Here is a 15,327-nt window from a genome sequence, read left to right on the forward strand (position 1 = left end):
GCTGAAAGCCCTATGAAGCGCTATATAAGTCTTAAAAAAGAAGAAGAAGAAGAAGAATCACGCATTGCGGTTGTGACGCATATTTTGAGTGACAGGGAGCTGCAGCAGAGGGATGAAAGAGCCACACGCAGCTCCGGAGCAGCGGGTTGCTGACCCTTGTTCTAGTCCAGGCCCCCCCCCCCTAATTCTCATGGCCATAAGAATCCCATCTATCCATCTCATGCGAATCGCAGCCTTTCCCCCTGAGCCTTCCTCTTCTACAGTTGGTGATAACAGCAGAATCAGTGCAGAAGCCAACAATGGAGCTCACCAGGGATGGGAAAACGCCATCAATTCTCTCCCTGGACTCCCAGGGCTACAAATGCATCCTCCCCATTTTCTCCACATCTGTGCTCAGAAGTAGCCAGGGCAACAGGCAGAAGAGGTTGCCACATGGTTCTCTGGGATAGTAGCCCAGAATTTCCTGGAACACAGTGGGCCTGTCTGCCACCCACAGTTTCATTACCGTCTCTTCAATGGCTTTTCCCTAAATAAGCAACCATAATGACCGAGACCCCCAATCAGGAACTATTCGCCCAGCCCCGCAGCTGTATATCCATCTCGCTCTTCCCCTGATCTCCATTCATCCGCTGATTCGCCCGCATTTTTGGCTACAGCTTCTCTCCCAGGGCTTGGGGTTGGCAGCCACCATCTGGAAACATTTGGCCGCTTGGCTGGCACTGGACAAGGAGGAGAGGGCATCTTTTCAATGGAGGCCTAGAGGACCCATTGTTCCTGCTCGCCTCCGGATGCTGAGCTTCTTGAGAAGGTTGCAAGTCAACAGCTAAGCAGAGGAGAAGGTGGGGTGCAAGAGCCAAGGGGTCTTATTGAGGCAAGAATTGGTTGACATCCCCCACACACAGTGAATCAAAGCATCCCAGCTCCAAATATGAGGGGGGGAAACCCTCCTTCGCAGATGTGTTCACAAGAACGCAGCCCATTAATTTACTCAGGAAAATAAGTTATTATTGCATAAGCTGTAATGAAGAGTTGTCTTCCAGATTTTCCAGTCTCTTGGCCACATAAGTGGCTCGATTCTGGGGGACTAGGGACGGGCAGCCCGGTTCTCTGCTCAGCATAAATATGTAATTATAGGCTAGGCGAACCACAGAGGCAGGAAGAAGATTCGGAGGTGGGAATGACACCCCTTGCAGCTGTGATTTAAATGCCCAGCGAATCCTTTTCGTTTCCTCTTAAGAAAGAAGCCGAAACAGCCATTAGATAGCCGGAAAGCTCCATCCATCAGCTCCTCCCACCTTAGCTCTCTTAGATCAAGCGGCATTTCGGGGGGGGGTGGCCTGTACCCCCAGATCCAGAGGTTGCAACCAGAGGCAGGTGTTAGAACTGCGCACAGAGGCCTGTGTCAAATATAGGGTTTTGCATTCTGATTCTACTTCCATTTTCTCTGAACGTTTTTAATATTTCTGATTCACCTGATCACCGGAGGAAGCACTCCTGCTGTGTGGACAAGAGGCCGCCTGAGGGTTTTGATCTGTTTGAAAAAGATCCCGAGGCAGATACAGGGGGAGGGGGATCAATAACATTGACACCGAGCTGTGATCCGAGGGAAACGTAGTACAAAATGTTCTGCGGACGATACGCGTAAGTCCACCAACAATGGCCAAGGTGGATGAATCATGTCACAGGAAATGCTGAAAATGGTTAGAAGGAAGATTGTTTTTTTCATTCATTGTGGTGAGATTAAAGGAACCCAGTATCGCCAAGTACTGGAAAGAAATGCACCCAAAGATCTAGAAAATTTTAAAAACCTCAAAACCATACATATTTTTTTCATTACAGATGATCCCAAGGAGCACAAATGAAAAATACAATTTATTAAGATATGCGTTGATCTGGCACAACACTGAGAAAGAGAAGTCTTGCTATCAATAGGATTGAACAACTAAAATAGAAGAACACACAATTAATGGAAAAAATAATGGCCTTTCATTTAGTTATATATCTTTTTAATTTATGTATCTTATCCTCGATTTACAAACACAATTGAGACCAAAGTTTCTCTTGCTTAAGCGAAACATTTCTTAAGAGACGTTTTACCACCTTTCTTGCCACAGTTGTTAAGCGAATCACTGTGGTCGTTACGTTAGAGACAAAGTTGTAAAACGAATCTGGCTTCCCCGTTGACTTTGCTCCTCAGAAGGTCGCAAATGTGAGTCAGTTGTCAAGCCTCTGAATTTTGCTCACATGACCACGGGGATGCCGTAATGGTCGTAAGTGTGAAAACGGTCATAAGTCACTTTTTCGGTGCTGTCGTAACTTCGAACAGTCGCTAAATAAGCGAGGGTTTCCTGTCTTCCATTTTCCGCAGGCGTCTCCCTAAATACAAGACCTCACAGGCAAAGAAAGCGAAGGCGGGTAGAATACGGGTTTTGAAGGAAAAAAATGAACTATTTAAAATCCTCACCGTCCTCCAAAAAAAAAGAGAATCTTGGAATCTTCTGGGCCTAGAAATAGGCCAGTAATTGGGACATTTATGAAATTATGCAGAGAGGAAAAAGTTCTCCGTTTTTGAATGCTCCGATCGGTGGCATTTAAATTCGGGAGGGCCCTAAACTATCGGGAGAAACCTGGGCAGAGGAAGTAGATGGGAATGTGAAAAGTCCCCCGATCTCACTCTTGCTCAACAGGAGGAAGGATTGTGGCGTGCAAACTCTCGGGAGGGTCTATTCCAAACAGACCTCGTGTTTTCCAGGAGGAGTTTGGAACGCTGAACCAAGGAGCCGTGAAATAAGCCTTTTGTAAAATAAATGTTTACAAACCCCTAGGACAAAGATTTGGGTTTTGTCTCCAGGCAGCTTCGTTCACCCGACATAATTGCGAAACTGTCGCCAAACGTTTGTTCTGTTTTGTTTTGGGGGCGTTTCAAGGGCGACGCCAACAGATCTGACACGGACGAAGACAAAACGTCGACCAACTTTGAGGAAGAGTTTGAGAAGCTGAAGGAACTCCATGCTTCTGGTAAGGAGGGAGAGGGGGGCTGGCTGGCTGGCTGGCTGGCTGGGGAAGTGGAGGGCTTCACTTTCCACCTGAGGGGGAAAGACCAGAGCTCCGAACAGCCAGGTGAGGTGGAGAGGTTGCCTTCTGGAGGGTCATCAGAGGAAGCAAGAAAAGCTTGCTTCTCTTTTTCTTCCCCCCCAAAATTCTGCATTGTCCCTCGGAGAAATGGACAGCTATTTGTCCAGAGTGGTAGAGGGTCTCCTGCTTGGGCAGAGAGTTGGACTACAAGTGGTTCAAGGACAGAAGTAGCTTCAGAACATCTCCAACTCTGGATTAGCTTGCCCAGAGATTGCTGAGAAGATCCTGTCTCTTCCCTTGCAGAGATGAAGATGTATTCGTTGGCTGTCACGCCCAACGGCCACCTGGAGGGCAAGGGCAGCATGCCCCCGCCCATCATCATGCACACTGCAGCCACCCCCATGCCCACCCCAAAGGGGTCTCCACACATGGACACCGCCTACCCTTTTCGGGACTCCAGAAGGGGCAGCAACGTCTCGGTGGACCCGCTCAGCTTTGACCAGAAATCTTTGGTATTTTTCCAAGAAGTAGCCGCTTGGCAGGGCCGGGAAGGGTTGGGAAAGAGGGACGTTCTCCACTGGGGGGGCAGGTGGGTGCTGAGGAGAAGACGGAGGAGAAGCCTCCAGACAGGAAAGCCTGTAGGGGCTTCTTTGAGCTGGGAGGATGAAATAGGAGAGAGGTCTTCTCCAGCCTGGCTCCTTCTGGAGGGGGGCAACACTATTCAAACCCTGACCTGGTCTCCTCCCCTCTCCCAGTCCAGCCTCCGCAGCTCACCCTGTGCCAACTGGGGCAGCCGCCGCTCGAGCTGGAACAGCCTGGGCCGGGCCCCCAGCCTCAAGAAGAAGACCCAGTGTAGCGAGCGGGAATCCTTGCTTTCGGGGGAGGGCAAAGGCAGCACAGATGATGAAGCGGAGGAGGCCAAGCTTAGCACCCTCAGCCGGGGGGCCCTGCACCACCGGGCAGAGTCCCTGGACTGCCGGGGTGGCTTGGACCTGCCGGAACTCCTCCAAGTGCCCGGGGTCCACCCTCCGGTAGCCATGCTGCCCCTTGAGTACCAGGACTGCAATGGCAAGTTGCTGCAGGTGCCCAGCGAGCTCTACCTACACCTGGATGGGCGCAAAGAGGACCCCTTCGACTACGATGACAGCATGGAAGACGTAAGTCTGAAGCAGCCGTTGCTCTCTGGCTTCCCCTCCAAGTGGGGCCAGGGGGCCTCCAGCCACCCCTCCCTTTGAACAACCTCAGGAGTGGCCCAGGATGGCCTTTGGGGGTTGGGGAACTTTGCCCCCTTTAGGGTAGGAAGGGAAGACCCCATAACTGGTTAGGACAGTGTTTCTCAACCTTGGAGACTTGAAGTCCTGTGCTGGCTGGGGGATTCTGGGAGTTGAAGTCCACAGGACTTCAAGTCTCCAAGGTTGAGAAACGCTGGGTTAGGAGGAAGTCCCTTCCTGTGACATTCCTACAATCCTCCAGCTGTTCATTGACAGCTGTCAGTCCCAAACCTGTGAGAATTTGCAAGCCAACTCAGCCGTGGCCCAGGGTGGAAGCTGCCCCTGCCTCCAGAAAGAGGGGTGGAGAGGGATGAGTTGGGATGAGACTTCCCAAGGGGGCTTCCTTTCTTTTCTTCCTCTTCCTCCCCGCAGAGTCTCTGCTACAGAATCCGCAAGAACCTGGAGCCCTACAAGCCCAATTGGTGCAAGAATCATGAGGACTGGTCCCTCTACTTGTTTTCCCCCCAAAACCGGTAAGGGCTCCTTCTTTTCCTGGGCTGACCCTTGGGCCAAACCGAGCAAGACTCAATGTCCTTCTTTGGACATCACCTCTGGTATCTCAATACGCTCCGTCTTAGTCTCCTCAAGGCCAACGTACAGAGTAAGGAAGGTGCCCAGGAGCTGCTGGGTACGTAAAACACAAGAGCCATGGTGGCACAGTGGTTAGAGTGCGTTCCTGCAGGCTACTTCTGCTGGCTGCAATTTGGCAGCTCAGCTAACCTTTTCCTATTGGCCTAAAAGTAGAGGGATGTTTGGGGTCCTGGGGGGGCAGCTGACCAGTGTCCGATAAGATCCCACAGGGTGGGCCTTCTCCGGGTGCCGTCAACTAGACAATGTCGTTTGGCGGCTCCTCGAGGGAGGGCCTTCTCTGTGGCTGCCCCGGCCCTATGGAACGATCTACCCCCAGAGATCCGGACCCTCCCCATTAAGACCTGGCTTTTCCGGCAGGCCTGGGGCTGTTGACCTCTTGAATGAGGTCCAGCCCCATTAAGGCTGAGTGCATGTCGTATCTCTTTTAACTTGTCTTGTCTTCTACTTTTTAAACTTTTTAGTATTTCTTTTATTGTTTTTTATGTAAGCCGCCCGGAGTCCTTCGGGATTGGGCGGCAAATAAATTTATTAAACTCGAAACTCGAACTCTGCCTTCCTTTCAGCCTCCGGGCCAACTGCCAGAGAGTCATCGCCCACAAGATGTTCGATCACATCGTCCTGGTTTTCATCTTCCTCAACTGCATCACCATCGCCTTGGAGCGCCCGGACATCGACCCCAACAGCACTGTGAGCTCCCGCCTGGGCTGGGTTGGGGCAGCAGAAGTCTGACAACCCCCCTTCCCCCCCCCCCCCCGGTGAAGGCTGCTAGTCTTCGGGTTTTTGCTCAGCGCGGTGGATCCTGTCCTGTCTGGTCAAAAGGAGACAATTTAATGTCAGAGCGATTTTCTGAAAGGCAACTTTTTCCAACAACAGAGAAGGTCTGTCCCTGCTGTGCAGGATGCTTGTCAGAGATTCAAGGCGCCTTGTGCTGAGTTCCTGGGCAATCTGACAACTCTTCTGAACCTGAATAGATGAATTATTTGGGGCAAATCTAAGTGTTTTTCCCCAAGACGCTGCCTAGCTGCTGACTCTCCTCTTCCGCTTCTCAAATTGACTTGGCTGAATGTCCCTGCAATTAAAAACACCATCTCCCAAACTGCCCAAATACGATTAAGCGGCTTCAGGCTGCGTGACTGGAACTCCAAACAGTCATTTCCATAAAAAACCCCTTCAAGGTAAAGAAGGCAGGGAAAGGATTTATCAGGATGATCCGGTGAGCTGTGTAGTTTTGGCACAGGAGGCGGGTGGAATTCAGGAACCGAGGAGGGGGATCATGGAGACTTCCTGGGATTAGGGGGGGTCACGTCCTCTGCCAGATTGGATTTCGACTCTCCGGTTTCTCTCCTTTTTTTTTTTTTTGCAGGAACGGATATTCTTGAGTGTTTCCAACTACATCTTTACGGCCATTTTTGTTGCTGAGATGATGGTTAAGGTACCGGCGCTGCATTTCCAATTGGCTCCCCTTGGATTAATATACAGCAAAAGTTCTGCCTGTCCGTTCCTCTGAGCGGGAGGATAAACCAAGGAGGGACAGTTGTCCATTTTATTACTTTCAATTAGGGAAAGGATGAAAGCCATAAGATGTCATTAATTTCTTTATTTCCTTTTTCTCAATAGATTTTAGACTGTGTTTGTTAGAAACCCATACCGTGTACGGGTTCTGGGAAGTCGGGGGGGGGAGGAGGAGGGGGCTTGGGGGGAGGGGGGAGGGAGGGAGGGGTATACATTAGGCTAGACAAGAATTTGGTGGTAAACTAGAACTATTTTGACACACAGAAAATTGTACTTCGATGTCTTACTGATTGAGGAATGAAGAAATGTTTGTTTTAAAAGAAATAAAACTTTTGAACCCCCCCCCCCAAAAATAAAAATAAAAAAAAGAACAAAGAAATAAAAAAAAAGAGAATTAAAAAAAAATTAGGGAAAGGAGGAGGGCGTTCTTGAGGGAGACCCAATTGTAAAAGAAATTGCATCCAAGAACTTTCCCACTGCGGCAGCACAGAGGCCCGTGTCAATTTTTCTCGCATCTGGCGGAAAAGTTGACCACAAGGCAATTTTCTGCAGTGGTGGAAGATTGTGGTTGGCTTTTGCTCTTTGCAAAGACCCCCTCCCCCCCCCTGAACAGTTCCACTCCAGATTCTGTCTCATTTCCAGTGAAACGGTTCTTGAGCTTCAAGGTAGCAGGAACCTTCGTGCCTGGAACAGCCTCTTCCATTCTCCTTCTAGGTTGTGGCCCTTGGCTTCTTCTCCGGAGAGCACACCTACCTCCAGAGCAGCTGGAACGTCTTGGATGGGATCCTGGTCTTTGTCTCCATCATCGACATCATCGTTTCCATGGCGTCAGCAAGCGGAGCCAAGATTTTAGGGGTCCTGAGGGTCCTTCGACTGCTGCGCACCCTGAGACCTTTACGGTATTTCTTGGCCTCCCGAAAAGCAGAAGGCACCTGAGCTGATCACTTCCTCCTCAGGAGGAGCAGGCGGAAACCCAGTTTCCCACGCCTGAACAAGCCGTTAAGGAGACCATTTTTGATCCCCAGACCAGCTTTTCCTAAGAAAATCTCTTCTCAGGCTTTTCCTCTTTCGGTCTGAGAGCCTGGAAAGACTCCGAAGATCCGTTTAGAACTTGGGGGGCTACAATTCGCCATTTGCAAATGATAGGCTGCTCTTCCCTACCCATTCTTGGCTCTGGAAAAAAGACTAAGCTGGTGCATTCCTGGTCATTTCTAAATCGCACCCAAATGTGGCACCGTGCTTTAATTAACTCTAGGCACCGTGCAAATCAGTTGGCGCTTTGTCCAACCGCCAGAATAGCTCTGTCTATTTGGCTTTGAACTAAACCTGCTTATTGCGTTGCGCATCCACCGAAGGACAAAAGCAATGTGACCGAGAATGCAAAAGCTCAGTGTTCATTTTCCAGCAGCCTCTGGCACGGGGCCCTGTGGCGCATAGATTAGCATGCATGTCTTTCCCGTTTAGCAGCTGCATCCATGTGCCTGTCTCGGAAGCCAAAGCTCCCCATTCTTCCCAGCAGGTACAGTGGAAAGGTTGCCCTTATTTGCAGTAGGTCACATGATCATGCCTGGTGCAAGATAAACACTGTTTCCCCCAGCATTTCCAGGCCTTTCCGAAACAGTCGGGGCTCCGAATCGCTGAAGATGCTCCATGGCAAACCCTGCAGAAGTTCCCGGAGCCCCAGCCCAGCCCCTAAGGGTAGGGGTGCCAGGCAGGGGTGGTGGAGAGGGGGGTACAGCTGACACATTGCCCTGGAGTGGAATTTGCATTCCAACTGTGATGGGTAATAACTTGAGGATTCCCGGCATCTGCAGATGTTTTGTGTTCAGAGCCACAGAGGAGCAATTTAGCTTGCCGGAAAGTCAAAAGTAGGACGACACTTTCAATATCTGAAGCCAGGCGAAAGGGAGCTGGTCTTCCGGTTTGTCCCCAAGTAATAAGCGAGGCGGCTGGAGGACGAGGAGAAGCGAGTGGGAGGGAGGGAGGGAGGGAGGAGGAGGAGGAGGAGGAGGAGGAGGAGGGAAATGTACTGGGGAAATTCTTCTCTGCTCTCTGCAGGAGTCTGCTGCTTCACATCATGACCACAAAAAATGCAAAACTATTATTATTATTATTAATAATAATAATAATAATAATAATAATAATAATATCCATTGGAATTTGTGCAAAAATTATAATATTAAAACAGCAACAAACTGGTGGGAACATCAGCCTGAAAAAGTCACCGAAAATCAGATGGTCAAGATCTTGTGGGATTTCCGTATACAAACGGACAAAACACTGGCGCATAATACACCAGACATCACACTGGTTGAGAAAAATAAGGTCACAATCATAGACATCGCAATACCAGGTGATAGCAGGGTCGCTGAGAAGGAACATGAAAAAATCGCAAAATACCAGGACTTAAAAATCGAAATTCAACGACTATGGCACAAACCAGCAGTGGTAATTCCAGTGGTAATTGGCACACTGGGTGCTATTCCAAAAGCACTGGAATTACATTTAAAACAGTTAAAAATTGACAAAATCACCATCAGTCAAATGCAAAAAGCCGCACTGCTTGGATCTGCACGCATATTACGAAAATACGTTACGACGTCCTCGGCCCCTGGGTGGGGCCTGACTAGTAACCAATGCCAAATCCGGCGAAACAACTGGCCGCTGTGATATAATTGTATAATAATAATAATAAAATTTATATGCTGCCCAATCCCGAAGGACTCCGGGCGGCTTACAAAAAGGAGGGGGAAAAAGACACATAACAAACACACAACGAGAAAAAAAAACGGTTTAAAACCGCAACACCACATACATTCATTCTAATCGGGGCTGGACCTCAACAGTGAGGTCAACAGCCCCAGGCCTGCCGGAACAGCCAGGTTTTTACAGCTTTCCTGAAGGCCATGAGAGTGGGTAAGGTCTGGATCTCTGGGGGTAGCTGATTCCAAAGAGTCGGAGCAGCCACAGAGAAGGCTCTCCTCCGGGGGACAGCTGTGGTCCATCTGTTTCTTGCTGGGTTGACATTTGTACTAGGATATTCTTAGGGAGAGGCGGATCTTGGGACTGGCTTGGTATTTGAAGAGATTAAGATCTCAGCCAAGGTCCATTTTGACCAAGGGGGGAAAGTCTCCAATGGCATCTGAAAGCATTGATTAGGCGAACTTCATGTCTGGAGACATTTTCTGGGTCTTACAAAGCGGGAACACCTGGGATACCCCTAAACAAGTTCCTTTGGGCATAGGAGGACAGGCTTTCCTCTCCACTGCAAGAGATGGCATGAAGGACCTACACAACCTTCTCCAAACCAGCAGCATCCTCAAGGATCCTAACCGGATTTCCTCAGCTTGCTGCCTTCTTCCTTCTGGATCCTGCTTTTCATCATGCAGCATGAGGGATGGGGGAAGGGAACCAGAATGCTTAAAAGTGATAAAAGCTGGTTTCAAAGATCTCCGTTGCTTCCCAACTGTCCGTTTCCTCTGGAGGACTGGATATTTCTTGGGGGAGTCTGGAACTGGAATGACAAAGGGAGATGTTCCTCTTCTTCTGCTCTCCAGGGTCATCAGCAGAGCTCCAGGTCTGAAATTGGTGGTGGAGACGCTGATCTCTTCTCTTCGGCCTATCGGCAACATTGTCCTGATCTGTTGTGCTTTCTTTATCATCTTTGGCATTTTGGGAGTGCAGGTAAGACTTCCCCACCGTACCCCTTTTGCTGAGCAAGGTCCACTGGAAAGGTTTCTTGGTCTCCTTCTCCTTGGGGGGGGTTCTTCGTTTGGCTTGGCCTGAACGTGGGACCCAGACATCAGATGATGTTCCCCAAGATCTGCTGGAGCTGAGGCCCACTTGCCCCCTTCTTAAAGCTTGACAGAGTGTGATCCTTCCTATTTTGCTTTGGGAAACACTCTTCCTTCTTCTCCTGGATCATAAAAGAAATCTCCAAGGGGACAATCTGACCAACCCCCTGCATCTTAGATGGTTATGGAGACCATCACACTTTCCTGCCTGGATGATTCCTCAACAGCCATGACTCAGCACCATCTAACGAAGTCAAGCGGCCCTTCCCTAGTTCAAATCCCAGTGGTGCAAGATGGCTGTTCTCACGCTGGAAACCTTGACCCTGTTCCAGGCAGCACATCCAGACCTCCTCTGTGGTCAAACCACTCTTCCCAGTCCTCCTGAAGGTCTTCTCAAAATGGGGCCCCCTGCCAAGTCAAAGCTGAAGTCCAAACCTCCACCTCTCCTGCTGATTTTATCCGGTTTTCTCCCAGCTCTTCAAGGGCAAGTTCTACTACTGCGAGGGGGTTGACATCCGAAACATCTCCACTAAAACCGACTGCAGAAAAGCCCACTACAAATGGGTCCGGCGGAAGTATAACTTCGACAATTTGGGGCAGGTAAGAGGGACGGGAGAAGGAGGACGGAGAGAGGGAGTGGTTCTCCAGCCAAGCAACCTTCCCCATCTTCTAAGCCTAATTGCATCTTTAATTGGATGCTACACTTTAGAGCAGGGATGGCGAGCCTGTGGCACGCATCCCACAGGTGGCACGTGGAGCCATGTGTCGAGGTGGCGCAGTGGTTAGGGTGCAGTACTGCAGGCCACTTCAGCTGACTGCTATCTGCAGTTCGGCAGTTCAAATCTCACCGGCTCAGGGTTGAGTCAGCCTTCCATCCTTCCGAGGTGGGTGAAATGAGGACCCAGACTGTGGGGGCGATATGCTGACTCTGTAAACCGCTTAGAGAGGGCTGAAAGCCCTATGAAATGGTATATAAGTCTATCTGCTATTGCTATTGCTATAGGGCACGCAAGGTGTTGCCCTATCAGCTGGCCAGCTGAGTTCAGCCTTTTTCAAAGCCATTTTTCACCCTCCCCAGGCTCCAGAGGCTTCATAGGAGGCTGGGGAGGACGAAAAGAGCCTCCCCCGTCACTTCCGGTTTGCTGCTAGGGTCTTTTTTAGTCCTCCGGAGGCTTCAGGGAAGCCTCCTGAAGATCCCTGAAGCCTCCAGAGGGCCTCTGCGGGGTCGGGGGAGGCTATTTTCGCCCTCCCCAGGCTCCTATAAAGCCTCTGGAGCCCGGGGAGGGCGAAAAAAGCATGGGAAAATGGGGGGGGAGTGCCTCTCATGCGTGCATGTGCACTGGGGGTCGCGTGTTACATTATGGGTGTGGCATGCCTGTGCACGACCCCCCCCTGCGCTCCCCCCCATGGCACGTGAGCCAAAAAAGTTTCGCCATCGCTGGTCTAGGGGCTTCCCAACTCGGAGGCCCTCTGGGTGTCTTACCATTTTAAAAGTCAGGGACAAAAATCAAAGGACACCGAACATGGATGTTCAGAAGGAAGGCTCCCTACCAAATTAGAAAACTCCTTCTGTCAAGTCTTACTTCATTTAATAATCAGGAAAGAAACCACTCAACTCCATTTGCTTGAAATTAAGTGTACTTTTACTAATTACAAACGAATGGTAGCGAAGCAAAGCTGAATCTGGTTAATTAGGCGCGAAAGCAAAGAATATCATGTATGGGTCAATCCCCCCCCCCCTTGGCACCCCAGTCCATAGTCCAATTATAATTCACCCAACTGTCAGGTGGGAGATATCTTCAAAAAACATCACCAGGGTGGAATGCTGGACAGTTAACCTTGGTGGGAAACTCCCTTCCTCCGCATGCGCAATGAGATGGTGAGGACAGCGTCTAGAATCTTCCTCCAGCATATAATGATTCCCCTCCCAAACACCATGCCCCCACTCCCCGTTTCAATGGCAGCCGAAGCAGCAGCAAAGCAGAGGCTGACACCTTCTGAGGGCACCACCCAGGGGTGAAATCCAGCAGGTTCTGACAGGTTCTGGAGAACCAGTAGCGGAAATGTTGAGTAGTTCAGAGAACCAGCAAATGCCACCTCTGGCTGGCCCCCGAGTGGGAAGGGAATGGGGCTTTTGCAGTATCCTTCCGCTGCCACTCCCATTAAGCCACGCCCACAGAGCCGGTGGTTAAAAAAAAAATGAATTCACCACTGGCACCACCCCTACCTCTCCCAAGGCCTGAGAAGGTTCCCCAGTTTTCAGAGACTTTTAAGGTGGATCCCTGTGGATCTCTAGGGAGTTGCTATAGCAATAGCAATAGCAGTTAGACTTATATAGCGCTTCATAGGGCTTTCAGCCCTCTCTAAGCGGTTTACAGAGTCAGCATATTGCCCCCACAGTCTGGGTCCTCATTTCACCCACCTCGGAAGGATGGAAGGCTGAGTCAACCTTGAGCCGGTGAGATTAGAACCGCTGAACTGCAGATAACAGTCAGCTGAAGTGGCCTGCAGTGCTGCACCCTAACCACTGCGCCACCTCGGCTCTCTAGATGCTGTACCAAGAGCAGGGGAGAGCCACTTCCTTCTGCAGGGTTGAAGAAAGAAACTTTCCCTTCTTCTAGAGTAGCAGTTCTCAAACATGTGGTCTTCTTAAAAACAACGGAGGACCAAAAAGAGCTTTGTGTTACGTGGATGATATCCCCCACCCCCATATTTATTTTCCCTGAGGAAGGTATCACATAGAACCTGGGGAGGCGGATCTGATTTATCGGTTGATTGAAAGCCAAGCAGATTGAAAGCATTCTTTGCTTCCCACAGGCCCTGATGTCCTTGTTCGTCCTCTCTTCCAAAGATGGCTGGGTGAACATCATGTATGACGGATTGGACGCCGTGGGGATTGACCAACAGGTAGATGTCCTGAGAGTTTTCATGGGGGGTTGCTCAAAGACTCATTCCCACATGCATGTGCAGCTCAATGATTGGCAGTCAACAATGAGGTCACCATCCTGGCTAGGGTGCTGGTCATTCATTCACAAGAGGGGATAACCATTATGCAATAAATGACCCACATGGATGATGATTGAATTGAATTGAATAACAGAGTTGGAAGGGACCCTGGAGGACTTCAACCTCCTGCTCAAGCAGGAGACCCTCTAGCATTCAGGGGATGATGGTCCATCATGGTTCAGTTAGGGAAGATGTCACTCAAACATTGCTGGAGAGATTTGCCTGATGGTGTCCTTTGTGGATACCTCCTAAAGAAAGGATGCTGCCCCAGGTGGGCCTCACCTTCAGTTGGGTTGATTCTCCAGCTCCCGGAATCCCCGTGATGCCTTCTCCTACCCACTTCCATCCTGACCTAGGAATGCTTAATCAGCCATTCCATAAAAACGAATGGAAGACAATCCCAGGGTCTCCTAGTCTTTCACTTCTGGAAAACAAATTCGTCTGAAATGACTTTACATCCTGCAGTGCAACTAAGTTTAAAAGCAAAAACAAAGATAGTCGAGAATTATCAGATCTAAACTGTTCTTGGGAAGTTCCCTTCCTCTTCTCAGTATGAAGTCTTCTCTTTGAGTTTTTATTTTATTTTATTTTTAATCTTAGACTCCCCGTTGTTATCCCGTCGGGGTACAGAGCATGCGACTGAAATCAGAAATAGCTCAAAGCAGGCGATAGTCCAAAAACAGAATGCAATTATTTCAGGCGGCTGGGCTAGCTAGGGGGTTATGCCATGCGGGCATCCTGGCCATATTCCATGGGGGAAGGTGCACTGACCAGTGAGCTGGTCAAGACGCCGATGTTTCCAGGAAGCTCCAGCTGTTTTGGAGCCCAACGGCCAGGCTCAGCCTCTGGAGGTCGAAGGGTTGCCCCTCTCCCTGGGTCTTGGCAGCCACTCATCTTCAGGGTGGGCTCCATCTCCATTGTGCTCATACGCCATTGTTCCTTGTCTCCCCACCCCCATCTCTCCCCTCCTCCTGCTGCCTTTTGGCCGCCTCGCCAGCCCAGCCGGAACCATAACCTCTGGATGCTTCTCTACTTCATTTCCTTCCTCCTCATCGTCAGCTTCTTTGTGCTCAACATGTTCGTCGGGGTGGTGGTGGAGAACTTCCACAAGTGTCGGCAGCACCAGGAGGCCGAGGAGGCCCGGCGGCGCGAGGAGAAGAGGCTGCGTCGTCTGGAGAAAAAGCGCAGGAGTAAGGCGATATACATGTCTGGTCGGTAGACAGCAGTACAATCACAATCTTTCCGAGACTTGCCTGCTCCCAACGCCCGTCTCGACCTTCCTCCTTGTGGCCTGGTTTTCTTGGGGTTGGTGATGGGTACCCCGAAAGACCTTTGGAGATGCTTTAAGAGCCAGAAGGCAGCTCGTCCTTTCTTCCTTGATGCACGAGGCTCAGCTCCATGAGCTTCTCCTTTTTACCTCCCAGCTCAGCAATCATGAGCACGGTTCAGAGGTTGGTTGCTAACGGTTCGCATCAGTTTGGCCGAACCGGTAGCGGCAATTCCAATTGGGTCACCGAACCGGTAGGGATGGCAGGTTGGTCATGCCCCTGAACTGGTTCTCCGGTCACCCATGCCGTTGCCGGCAGGTTTTGTTCTCATTGTCTAATGTTCTGCGCATGTGCAAAACAATCTACAGGCAACTGCACATGCGCAAGCAACATGTGACAGGTGCGCAGTGCACACAAAGCCCACGCAAAGCAAACCGGCAGGGATGCCAGCATTAAACCCCCCGCTGGCACGGTCACCCCCAAGCAGATATTGGTGGCAAGTTTCTTCTGAGAGCCCCTTGGTGGTCTTCGCGCTTGGCTGTTTTCTGGCAGGCATTTCGTTACCCAAACATCCTCAATTCTAATCAGTTTAGGTCGTGAAACGTCTGCACGAAAACCACCAAGCTCGGAGAGCACCAAGGACCCCTCATTGCAACCCTGAACTGCAAATGCTCCCCTCTCACAGCTTCTTCAGAACCACCAAGATTGGAGCTCTGGGGCGTTTACTCCTAATTCTTGGCCTTGAGAGTTTGACACCAAGGGAGGCTGGAATCTTTGAGGTGACCCCCTCCCTTCCTGCCATTTCTTTTG

The 15,327-nt window shown here is 50.3% G+C and overlaps 1 protein-coding gene across 1 annotated transcript in view; it reads left to right on the plus strand.

Moving 5' to 3' along the window:
• Window positions 1–15,327, plus strand: part of CACNA1H (calcium voltage-gated channel subunit alpha1 H) — a 71,842-nt gene that overhangs the window by 39,156 nt on the left and 17,359 nt on the right. Inside the window, exons 13-23 of the mRNA XM_032231304.1 lie at window positions 2,928–3,018; window positions 3,379–3,587; window positions 3,831–4,232; window positions 4,719–4,819; window positions 5,501–5,624; window positions 6,301–6,369; window positions 7,164–7,348; window positions 10,007–10,133; window positions 10,718–10,843; window positions 13,061–13,150; window positions 14,247–14,439. Of these exons, the coding sequence (XP_032087195.1) occupies window positions 2,928–3,018; window positions 3,379–3,587; window positions 3,831–4,232; window positions 4,719–4,819; window positions 5,501–5,624; window positions 6,301–6,369; window positions 7,164–7,348; window positions 10,007–10,133; window positions 10,718–10,843; window positions 13,061–13,150; window positions 14,247–14,439 (1,717 nt within the window). The remainder of the gene's footprint in view (window positions 1–2,927; window positions 3,019–3,378; window positions 3,588–3,830; window positions 4,233–4,718; window positions 4,820–5,500; window positions 5,625–6,300; window positions 6,370–7,163; window positions 7,349–10,006; window positions 10,134–10,717; window positions 10,844–13,060; window positions 13,151–14,246; window positions 14,440–15,327) is intronic.

Source organism: Thamnophis elegans, chromosome 14 (genome assembly GCF_009769535.1).
Source record: "Thamnophis elegans isolate rThaEle1 chromosome 14, rThaEle1.pri, whole genome shotgun sequence".
NCBI classification, from domain to species: Eukaryota; Metazoa; Chordata; class Lepidosauria; order Squamata; family Colubridae; genus Thamnophis; species Thamnophis elegans.